This window comes from Microcebus murinus, chromosome 25 (assembly GCF_040939455.1).
Source record: "Microcebus murinus isolate Inina chromosome 25, M.murinus_Inina_mat1.0, whole genome shotgun sequence".
In the NCBI taxonomy this organism is placed as follows: domain Eukaryota; kingdom Metazoa; phylum Chordata; class Mammalia; order Primates; family Cheirogaleidae; genus Microcebus; species Microcebus murinus.
In genome coordinates, this window is record NC_134128.1 from 10,000,622 (window position 1) to 10,013,646 (window position 13,025).

The window sequence follows — 13,025 nt, forward strand, 5'->3', positions numbered from 1 at the left end:
GAGAAATCATGTGCTAAATATTAAATACAGGTGGTGCAAACAAATGCATACAGTTCACCAACTGCCGTGGTTTGACACTTACCTCAATGAAGAAGATGCTGGCTGCTGACGTTGGGTGGTGATACATATAGACTGTCACAAGGATGGCTGCGGCTATAATGAGGACCAGGATGAGAATCCCAACGATGAGGCCAGCGTGGAGGGTTCCCCCTTTCTTCTCGGCTGCACTGTCATCTGTAGACGCTGAAAGAACAGCCCAGCTGTCAGGACCTTCATGTGTGCACCCTTAAGTTTGCATTTTCTTCTGAGGAGGTATTTATGTTTGTAATAAAGTAACATTGGATTTTTACTTTCCATACAACTTTTCTTTTTCATAACACTAATTTTAGAGGCAAGGTGCTTTTAATATGGGCAATGAAAAAATCCTATGTATTAATGAGTAAAAATACACTTATAACTGCATTTTAATTTCTACTTCAATAAACAAAATTAACAACCTTTATTTTAAAAGTACTGTGAACAACCTCAAACTCAAATTAACTGTATAATAAATTGTAAGTTTGATTTTTCTCATTAAACCAACAAAGATACCTACAGTAAAACTGATTGCTTTTTGAAAGCTCTTCTCTCATTTTCTTTTTTGGAATTTTAAATTGAAGAATATCAGACATCTTTTGGTGAGCCACACAGGCATTTTCAGAAAGTCTGCGCATGAATTCAAAGCATAATTTTCAAAAAATCTGTTTTAAACAGAAATGTTCTTTAAAAGTGTAACAGATGGATGCTAAATGACCCTTAAATAGTTTTATCACCATCTAAAGGGAACACCACAACACATGAAAATATTCTACTATACCAGAGACCAATATCATTTCCTCTGACTTTTACTGAGATACTTTCTGCTATAATACACATTTTTAGAGTTAGGAAAGGGAGGAATTAAATTTCTAAAGTAATAGCTATTCAAACCAAAGTCAAGCAGCCGCATACAACTAACCTCTAAAGTCTTCTCTTATTCTAAAACTATGTAATGTTTGATGATTTCTCAGGCATTTCTCAATTATGTGCAGCAGGTAACTGTATCTTAGTGCATAATACAATTGGTGTTTTTGAATCATTAGATAATTCTTTAAGACTCATAGAAGTTCCAGAACAGTGGCTCCCAAATCTTTCATTACCAATTTACCTTTATTATTTTTACTCTTTGCCTCTATGTTTTAAACATTTCTTTCTATATTAAACCTCATTTAGTAAGCATTGATTTATTTCTTTTATTTAAAAATTTTCTTAATAAAAACCAAACATGGCTGCCTGTCAGAATGTGTGGTCCACACGAACTAACAAGTTACAGATGAAGTAGAGAAACATGACCTTCTAACACTTCCTATTCATCCTTTATATTTTTGTTGCTGTTGTTTACTCTTTGCTTGAGACCAATTGTTGGTGTTCAGTAATGTTTCTCCAAATCCAATAAAGCTCAAAATTTTAAAGTAATCTTTACATGGAAATTCATTAGTGGAAGAATATCAAATTTTAAGAGGCATTCATTACATAAAAATTCACTTATAATGCATCAGACATATTTGGGTTTTTTTCAGCTTACACATTAACTAGAGTTTAATATTTGCTTTTGGTTCTTTATAGGCAAAATTTGCATAGAGTGAAATGTACATACTGACATACTTGCATTGCTTTGCACGTATAATATCAACAACCCTAAGAGGTAGACATTATTATTCCCATTTTATAGATGAGGAAACGGAGGCATAGGGAAATTAAGAAATACGCAAAGGTTCAAAGCTATTAAGATAGAACTAGACTCAAATACAAGAAGTCTGGCCTCCGAGTCTGAACTGTGAATCTCTAACCCATGACTCCTTAATTAACACTGCTATTTCCTCTTATTTCATGTCATGAGTTCTGGCAAAGAATTCTGAAAAGAATTACCTGTTAATTTCAAGTAAGGAAAATTAATTTAAAAGGTAGTTAAAAAATTATCATTGTGTCCCCAAGAGGTCACTTCTTTGGAACTAGGTCTTAAGTCAGTGTTTGCTATCATAGACACTTCCATGCATGTTTGATGGAAGAGAAGGAGAAGAGAGGAAGAAAAATGAAGAAAAATAAAGGCTGTTGAAAACAGGTTGCAGTGATTGGAACAACCACATCCCCAATAAAAATCAAATGAGGCTACAGTAAATGACTTCATCCACCTGGGCTTTAGCTACCTTATATCCACAATGTGGTCAATAACAGTAATTACCCAATAGGGTTGCTGTGAGAATTCAACATTTTTTAGTACATATAAAGTTCGTAGGAGAGTACCTGACTTGTAATAAGCAATTAATGCTAAGCCATTATATTATCATATTTTATATGAGGCAGATTGAGGCAAATTATACTGTCAGATTCATGACACCATATAAACTATGTTGTCGCCCTTAACATTTGTTGCTTTTAAAAGTTTGGCCTCGTTCCTAAGTATGCTTGTATTATTGCATCTTGGGAACTTGGCTTTTCTCTTATTTTTACAAGAGTATGACACATTGCTTTCATGAGAAAATAGGATTAATTTAAAATGTGGCATTGGGGAAAATGTGGCAAAAATATCTACTTGAGTCAAAAGGGAAGCCTTGAATGTTTCTTCAAATCCCATGTGTCATTCTCCCTTGCTCTCTCCCTTCCTCTCCCCTTTCCTCCATCCCTCCTTCTTCCTCCCTCCTTCCCTCCATCCTTCTCTCTCTCCTTTCATTTTGTCCTCTCTTTCTCTATCCATCCATCCATCCATCCATCCATCCATCCATCCATCCATCCATCCATCTATCCAGCCAGCCAGCCAGCCAGCATCTGATTTTATTTCTGGGGTTTATAGTCCTTTATATGCAACACAGCATGTTTAAGCCTCACTTCTGTGCTTGCAGGAAGGCATAAGGAAGGGGAAGGCACTTATGAGTTGACCCAGACTGCCACTTCCTAAGTGGGCCAGAGGACCAGAACAGAGGACCAGAAGGGACATGTTTTATTCAATAAGAGTCCTTGTCAGAACTACAATTATCTTTGACTTGCAGGAGTGAGTGGCCAATATTTGGAGTATAAAATCATAACCAGATTTGCACTTTGAGTGTGGCAAACCTCACCCCCTTTATTTAGGCATAAATATTTAGTCTCACAATTATTACTTACTCATCCTTCCAATAAGGATTGAATTATATTATCTCTCTTTTAAAATGTTCCTTTACATTTTGTTTTAGATGTGAATACACCATAGTCATATCTAATGCAATTTATATGAAGTCTAGTTTGTTACTAGCCAAATAATTATTTTATGATGATGATTTTAATAAAATAAATAATCTTTATAAATTCTCAATACTAACTAGTAGACCAAATAAATATTTAGAGATCTATGGGCATCATTATGACTTGATGTGTTGTAACCAGATCAAACCGTTTAAGGAAATATTTGGCAATTTCAATTCCAAAATATTACAAGGGTTTCCTTGTGTCACATACCAGTGACTATACAAAATGCTTCAGAATGATCATCAAAATAGCATAGTTTTGGAGAATGCATTTTTATACTTCCTTATTATTTAACCAGTTTTGTTTTGCTACTACAATGATTCTATAATTCCCCACACAGCACAAGCATCTCTCTTCCATGGGCTTTAGGTGACCATACACTAACAGGTATTGTGATGGCTTATTAAAGGCTGTTCAATCTGAAGGTGAAGTAAGCATTCCATTGATGTGCTTTGGTTTTAAATTCATTCACTATTTAGTTTCCAGGTTAATATCACTGCTCTATCAAATGCTATGGGTTTTGCATATTTATGGGGATCTGCAGGCAGAAATCAGAGGATCTTCTGTGTTAAAAATAATGAACACCTCAAATGCAACACTGAAATTTGAAAACTGTAAGCAAGTGCTTAGTAATTCCCATAATTGAAATTTAGTTCATTCAACTCAAGGGAAAACTGCTCAAATAAACTGATTTCACTCTTTCAGAAAAGACAATAAACTAAGTTGTCATCCAGTAGCTTGGTTGATTATTCTCTTAAATTGCAGATAGAAGTGGGACCAAAAACCCCTCTGGACCTGCTGTAGGTACATACTTCTTATTAAGTTAATCGGATTCCATTAGGAGTTAGGGAAATATATATAAAAAAAAATCAGAAGGAATCTAGTCTTCAGGCTTGAACTCTTACTATATTTGTATACATATCTTGTGCTCTTTCATTCATGTTCAAAAGAGAATGAATGACCAAACAAGTATCTCTCTCACACAGTATCACACACAGGAGAATGCAAATCTTTGGTCTTTTTTTCTTTTGGCCTTACATTGTGTATTAAAGTAAAAGGAATTCATGATAAAGGGCAATATGATGTCGTAAAATGGAATCTCCAAGCCAAAAAAGGAAGTATAGAAATGTATTTTAAGAGCCTCCAAAATGAAGACTTTTTTTGTACTCTGTTTAAGGCACATTGTAAAATATAAATGAAACACAGAAAATCAATAGTATCAAGGATAATGTACTTTCATCTGATCCATTGAGTGACCTGGGTAGTGTTTGTGGCTTTTAAAATACTTTATAAAATGCAGAGAGGACTGCAAGAATTGTCAGATCCATCAAAGCAGTCTGCTATTTTGGGGTGAGTTTTAGGTACCATAATAGCAAAGGCAACAACCTTTCAAAAGGCAGTAAGTACACATTAGAACAAATTCAAGGCCTCATGTAAATGTGTTCAATTTGTTGCACACCATAAAAAGTTTATGACTGAATATATTGACAGAAGGAAAGATGAAATAAATAAGGAGGAGGAAGAAGATAGGAGGAACAAAGGAAGAAAATTAAATATATTCTTTCTTCAAAGTGTTATTTAATTGTAAAACTCTGTGTCTCCTTGCTTTTTTATGACTGTTTCTCCCCCTCAGAATTTTCATGTATGTGGCATTGATATTCTGTATTTAGAAATATAATTCTCTAATATTGTCAAAAATTTTAAATATATTGCTAAAATTATCTGGACGTACTATTAAATCTTGCCAATAATTAGAGTCTTGGGATGAAGCAAAACTAAAATAGAAATATTTCTTGTCTGAAATTTTACTCACTTTAGAACTAACTCTTCTCCTGGCCTTAAAACGAAACACTACAGCCCATAAATTCCATAATGTATTAATATCCTTTGGGGGACAGAGAAGCTGATGGCTTGGACAAAGTCATGCACAAATTTGCTCGAAATTCATAAATCTTACACAGACGATGCCAAAATGTTCTTTTTTTTTTAAGCTTCAGAATGAAGTTAAGCTATAAATGCTTAAAATGTTAGTGTTCCACTTTTGGATTAAAAACACACATAGACACGACTTTCCCTGTGGAATATTATCTAACCCATTTATAAGTTTACACATGTAACGGAATAAAATCAAGTGGTAAAATTTTCAACTAAATTGACTTTCCTTTGGAAGTTTCCCTTGCAACTGATCTCATTTTGTAGCTCATATATTTTTCTCTCTTAGCTTTTTACTTTCTCTATACACAATCACGACGGTGACTTCATTCAGAATGTCTTCTAGTGCTTTGTGTCTTTTCTAATTTTCCATAATTCTCTTCATTTTTCCATTTTCTTCATCATGGTGTTAATATTTTTGGATCCCAGTCTGTCAACACTATTCAGGTATTGGGGTGCCTTGAAACTATTATACAAATTATATATACCTAATTCACAAAATGTATCACTCTGCCAATACATTATTAATTCATGTTAAGGCATCACCATAGATTTGGGTAAGTACTGTGAAAATATACAGTGGTGCACAGAACACATCTAAGTGCATTATGTATGGTGACAGCAATATCTAGCAGGGCAACTTCCCTTCAGCAGCCTGTGCTACTAAAGGGCAGCTGTGAAATTCCACTCAGGGAAACATATAAAATGTTTCTGGGATGAAAGAACTTAAGAGTGTGACAATCCTTTTTGTTTAATGATAATCCATTACCTTTTATCTTAGAAAAATGAAGCTAAATAAAGTTTCCATAAAATCATATTTAAAAATGCTCTATTCCATCAAAATGAGAGATTTTGGATAGCAGTGATTCTAGCCTCATTCAGCGACTGGTGCTTTTAATGCACATGTATGTGTAAATATCTAGAAGAGTGGGCTTTAAGTATTTATACCTACCATAAGACCAAAAATAAATCTTTGGAATGATCCATCATGACTTCCCATTTCTTATGTGCATATGTGCTACTTTTTGTAACAATCTACCTATGCCTCTAATATTTTCAGCAATCAAGATCTTTATAAGACCTAACTTTTAAACTTTTCCTAACATCGGCTTTATATACCAAGTTGTCTTTCTCCTTTATTTAAGAGTACGTTTAAAAATTATTTTTTAAAAATTAAATGTGTCCCTACTTCTACAAAATAATCCACAGAAAAGAAATCTTAGCACCTAAGTTTTCAGCTAAATGTGAAACTAAATAGTTTCACGGAATGGTTTCTCTTTTAATTCCATTAATTCCATGCCAAGCCCTTGTATGGTTAACACATTAGGATTTTTAACTACAGACACAATTTAGTAGAGTTTTCCTAGCAAGTATATTCACACTGACTATAGAATACCAAACATAAGGTTGACAAACTATTTTCAAGGTTTGGGGGTAGAGAAAAGAGTGACTCTTCATGACACTTAATCCATCCATTCCAGAATAATGTCACTTATGTTAAAGCATATAATTTATATGCATAACTTAGAATTGTCACAATGAATGTTTACTATCTTATCAAATCCATCAGTTTTTCTGAACACGGAATAGGAATCCTCTTCACTGTGTTCCTATCAATATAGAAAGGTTGATGTGTGTCCAAACCACTTAGCAAGTGTGGAACCTTTGGTGTTTCCAAAAATAGCATCAGGATCTCACATTGCCAGACCTAGAGGATAAGCATCTCTCCAATCCTGTCTTCCATTCTGAGCAGTGGGCATAATAGTAATACTTTATCTGATGATGGCTGCGAAAATCTGAGATGATGCTTATCACGTGCTTGTCACCGTGCCTTAAATATAGCAAGTCCTCAGTGAAATGGATGTACTAATGTTATTAGCACTACTCACACTATTTGTTATCCTATTGATTTGTTATCCTATTAATATGCTTTACTATATCGATTATCTTAGTGGTATTATTAATACTATTATTAATGCTAATGATTATTCTATTAATTCCTGTCCTCGGTATTCTGCAGTTCAATCATGGCTGCACTACCAGGACAATGAGGCCTTCTTGAAATTATTCATGGAAAGGGGGAATCTGTTTCCTCACTGAAGCTTAAGGGCACAGTGGAGAAAGCAAGGGCATCTCAGTGAACAGTTTTTCCACTGGAAACGTCGAGATCGGTCTCACATGCACTCGCAATGCCCTCCAGCTCTAGGGAAGCACGCGGTCTCAGCCAGCAGCTGGACATGGGACATAGAATCTGCAGCCACTATTTGAAAAATAAAAGCCTCGCTGCTGAAGTCCTGTAGACTATGTAAATAAAATCAGCCTTTCAGTGGTTATCTGTAAGCAGATTCTTTTGAAAATTGCAGAATATTGAACTGATTTCAAATTCTCTAGTGCCTGAGCTTATGCAAAAATTTAATGAAAACCTTTGGATCTCCTATAAAAGAATGGATTAATTTAGTTGCTAGAGATACTAATTTAGCCTGTGTGTGTACCTCAGGATTGATACCTTAGGCATTGATGTTCTTAATGACCATACAATCCTTTTGTTATGTGCTGTGGTTTGATGTACAACACCCTAGGAAGTTAAATAAGCAGGATTCTATGTGTGTGCTATGTAGCTCAGGGAAACAGAATCAGAAGCTACCCCCCATCCCCACCAAAAAAAAAGAAGCCTGGGTAGAGCTTTGCATTTCACTTTAGTTTGTGTTACCAGAACTTATACATTGTGCCACATATGTATCAAGGGTAGAAACAAAAAAATGAAACCACTGAGAACCACTTGTGCAGGGTATATTTATTTCACTGCTTAGCACCAATAATGGCAAAACATGACTTAGATTTGACAGAATCTGTTAGCCTGATTGGGAGGAAGGATATTATGAAATTGTATTGATGCCTCAGGTCCTGGAATACCCAGTCTCCTGAAACATAAATCTCCATGTGTTGAATGTGGCCTAGAGTATGGCTAGTGCAGGAAGTAAGCAGTAGTCCTTACCTAACCTATTCCACCGAATCAGCTCTGCAAAAAGGCTCCACTGTGTGGGCACATGACACTTCCATGAGTGTACAGTTGCCAGGGTCTCAAGTGGTGGAGGATGGGATTAGAGAAGCAATAAGTTTTCTTTGGACTTTAAAACTCTATGATTTGGCAAAGCTGGTGTTACAGTGTTTTTTGAGAGACTGGATGGCTTTAATAGGAGAATAGCAAACACATAACTACGGAGCAACTGTACCTAAGAAGCAAAACCCTCCTGTCAGGACAGTGTGGGGACAGAGAGCACAGGGCATGCCTGAAACCAGAGTGCTTGGTGTTATCACCCAGCTACATCTCTTATAAACCATGTGACCCTGGACAAATTACTTAAATCCCTGGGCTTCCGATACTTCATGTGTAAAATGGGATTACAAGAGTACTTTCTTTGCAGGGTGCTATAAGGATAAAATGAGTTAAACATGCAAAACCCATAGAAGACTGCCTGGTATATAGTTAATAGCCCAATAATTGCTAGATAATTTTATCATTACTACCAACTACATGGGAAGGTTCTATGAATAATTTAAAGCAAAACATGAATCAAATAATCAGAAATGTTCAATTTTATGCCTACTAATTAGAGAAGCTGGTTCACTAAAGATAAGTCTGTTTGCTTTAGTTTAGAATTTCAAGAAGCCTAGAAAAATTTATTCATAAGAATATTTTAAAACTATATTTAGTTATAAAACACATCAAAATGATTCTCTTTTCTTTCTTTCTTTCTTTTTTCTTATTTGTTTTTACCAGGGTAAAATTTGCATCCTTGAAATGCATGGATCTTAAGTGTACCATTTAGCAAATATTGATAACTGTGTGTACCAAGTAATCATCACAGAAAACAAGCTGTGGAACACTTCTATCCCCCCATAAGTTCCCTTCTCTGTATGTAACAGTAGTCAATTCTAACACTCCCCCTGCCCACTGGCAACCATTGTGCTGGGATTTCTATTATTGTACGTTAGTTTGGTTTTAATTGAATTTCATATAAGTTGAATCATACTACATGTACTCTGGCTCCTTTTGGTTAACAGTGTTTTTAAGACCTTCTGTGTTATTGCATGTATCAGTAGTTCACTTTTTTTCTGCTGAATAGTAGTCCGTTGTGTGAATATACTTAATTTGTTTATTCTTCTGTTGATGAACATTTAGACTATTTCCAGTTATTGACAGCTATGAATACATTTGTATAAATACTCTTGTACCAGCTTTTTTATGGACTTTTTTTTTTGATAAACACATAGAAGAGGAATTTTTGACCCCAAAGGCCAGAACTTTATAGGAAACTACCAGAGAGTTTTCTGAATTGGTTGTACAATATTACACTCTGATTGGCAATATATAGGAGTTTATGTGAACCCCATCCTTATTCATATTAGTATTGCATAGTGTTTAGCCATCTTCATGGGTATGGAATTGTATCCTAGTTAGATTTTGAATGTTTGTCTTTTAGTATCAATTTTCAGGAGTTTGTTCTATTTTCTCAAAGCAAGTCCTTTGTAATATATGCATATTGTAAATATTTTCTCCTGCCTTCTCATTTTCCTACCAGAGTTTTTGATGAACACAGGTTTTTAAGTTTGATCTCTTATCACTTTTTAAAATCAGTCTTTGTAGGGGATATTAAATTTATTAAAATTTTCATACTTTTGACTGTGCCAATAATTACTGTCCATTTTATACTTCACTTTTTTCTACTCATCTTTATTTTCTCCTTTTTAAATTAACATTATTTTTAGTTGATAAATCATAATTGTATACATTTAATTACTTTTGGTCTTAATTTGCTTATCTTCTTAAACTTAAAATGGAGGCTTGATCATAAATTTTAAACCTTTTTCCTTTCTAATATAAGCATTTAGAACTATACATTTCCTTCTACATACATTTTTATGTTTTGGTATATTGTATCCATTATCATTCCATTGAAATATTTTGTAATGTTCCTTATGGTTTCTTCTTTGATTCATATATTAATTAGAAGTTTTGGTTACTTTTCACATATTGGGGGATTTTCTAGATATTGTATGTTTCCTCCCAGCTTTATTAAGTATAATTGATAAAAACTATATAGATTTCCAATGTACAACACAATTTTTGTTATATGTGTGCATTGTGAAATGCTTAAATCAAGCTAATTAACATATATCTCACATACTTACCTTTTTTGTGATAAGAAGCATTTAAAATCTACTTTCTTCTGAATAGATACTGTAATTGTTACTGCTCCTCATTTCACTCTTTTGTAGTAAAATAATATATTCTATAAGACCTCAATCTTTTGAAATTTAGGATGTTTTTATGGCTCCATGAATGGTCTATCTTGATCTTGGTAACCATTTCATGTGCACTTGAAAAAATTATATTCTATAGTTATTAGGAACGGTACTCATAAATATTAATAACACCAAGCATCATTCAAATCTATATCCTTCTTATTTTGTGTGTGTGTGTGCATGTGTGTTTTTGTCTAACTTTTAAAAACTGCAATTGTTTTCTGATGAACTGCCCCCTTTTTCCTTTTTATATTTTCCTCTTTTCCTATATTGATACTCCTTGTCTTTAAGCCCTCTTAGTTTGATATTTATATAGGCACTCCAGCTTTGCTATGGTTATGTTTGCAGTGCATATATTTTTCTATAATCTTACCGTGAAGCAACTTGTATCTTTGTCTTATTTTTCATGTACATTTCTTAAATACAGCATATAGGTGGATCTTGCTTTCTTAAAAGTCTGTCTGATAATCTATGCTTTTAATTGGAGTGTTTATTTTATTTTTATTTAATATACTTATTAGTATGTTTGGATTTGGTCTGCCATTTTGCTATTTGTTTTCTTTGTGTCCATCTGTTATGTGGTCTATTATTCTTTCTTCCTTTAGGTTAAACAAGTATTTCTTAGAATTCCACCTAAATTCCTCCAGTGGAATTTTGGCTCTCCGTTTTTGTATTTTTTTCTTTAGCGGTTACTGAGTATAATGTTAACATGTGTTAAAATCACTTACGGTTGAAACTTTATCCAGCTAGTTGTTAATTTATTACTATAGCTGAAATAATAACATTTGGTCACAGTAGCTTACAACACTCGTATGAATTAGTGTTAAATAATTAATTCCTGTCCTTACTACCCAAGACACATTTAAAATCTTACACCATATTATTTGAGCACTGCGAATAAAACTAAAGTAAAAAATTTGTCTTAATGGAACAGTAAGCCATTGAAAACCTAGATGGTGAAAAAGATTAAACTAAATTTACCATCTAATGGATTAAACTACTCTCTTTAAAGCATTATGCCATTTTTAAAATAGCATATCTTTTCTCCCCATCAACATTCAACATCATTTCCTTTTTTTTTTTTTTTTTTTTTGCTGAAAGTGGATCAGCATATTACATGAGCTTAACAAGCATTGGTGATTCAAACACACCTGAACAGAATTTAATGTTGAAGTCATACAACCTCAAGAAGGGTCACCAAGCTCAGCAGGCTACAAACACACCCTCGCAGGCCATCAGTAGGAAGCTCCCTGTACCATTGCCCTTGAAAGTGTTTTGTGGGTTCTTCTAACTCCTAGACACCACATTCTGATTTCTTTCCACTCACTGTCACCATATTACTTTGCCTCCTATGACACTGAGAAAATAGCAACTTCAGATGAAAGCCCCTCCCCTTCTCCCTCCTATCTTCCTCATCCATGCTAACTGACCCCACCCATGCTTGCAGATATATCATTTTACTCTGTCATCTTTTAACTTTTTCTTCTTTTTGAGTTCTTGCTTCTCAACACCTACAGCATGTAAATATGCTCCTATAATGAATCAGCATCAATAGCATAAAAAATCACCACTTCCATTTTCACCGAGCTTATTGAAAACGTAGTGTGTCCTTGTTGATTTCGATACCCTTACTGGCCACAGACCTCTTGAATTCTGCCTGGGGATTGTAGAACTGTGCATTGTAGAACTGTCCAGTCATGGTCAACGGATGTCTTTATATCACCTAATTAATGGTTACTTTTCTGTGCATTTTTTTTTTAACTTGACTTATCTGCAGCATTGACACTGTTTGCTATTTCCTCCTTGAAATTTTCTTCTCCTTTGGTTTCTTTGATACCAAATTGTGATTTTCTCGCTGTCTCTTTGACACTTTTCAATTTTCTTCATGAAACCTCAAATGTTGTATTCCCTCTTTAGTCCTTTGCTCTTTTCATTTTTATACTATCTTTCCATGACCTAATTCACTCCTATAATTCAGCTATCATTTAAACTCTGCTGATGCTTAAATTTATATCTTATGTTCATATTTCTCAAGTGAATTTCAGGCTAATATGGAAAAATGCTGACTGGACATATTCATTTGGAAGTCACATAGGCACTTCAAAGTAAACATGCTCAAATTATATTCATTTCCTTCCCTCAAAACCTGTTCTTCTTCCTTGTTCCCTATTAAATGGCACCATCATCTACCCAGATACTTAATCCCAAGTCCTGGAAACCACATTAGTCACTTTCCTATCACATAAATCACACTTCCAATCAGTATTAGTTATGTAGCTTCTACTTCATTAAAAAATATTTCTTATGTCTATTTTTTTTTTAATTTCCATCGTCAACTGCCACTTTATTTTAGCCCCTCACCATTTTATCTATGGATGACTAGTATAATCTCCTAACTAGTTTTCTTGGCCTCAGTCTTACTCCTATCCCATTCCTTCCCCACAATATTTCAAGAGAGACCTCCTAAACATGTAAATTATGTCACA

At 34.2% G+C, this 13,025-nt stretch overlaps 1 protein-coding gene across 2 annotated transcripts in view; it reads right to left on the bottom strand.

Annotated features, from left to right (window-relative positions):
* PLXDC2 (plexin domain containing 2) overlaps window positions 1-13,025 on the bottom strand; it is a 381,342-nt gene that overhangs the window by 31,483 nt on the left and 336,834 nt on the right. For both annotated transcript variants that reach the window (XM_012767347.3, XM_012767348.3), the window contains one exon: window positions 83-243. In XM_012767347.3, the coding sequence (XP_012622801.1) occupies window positions 83-243 (161 nt within the window). The remainder of the gene's footprint in view (window positions 1-82; window positions 244-13,025) is intronic.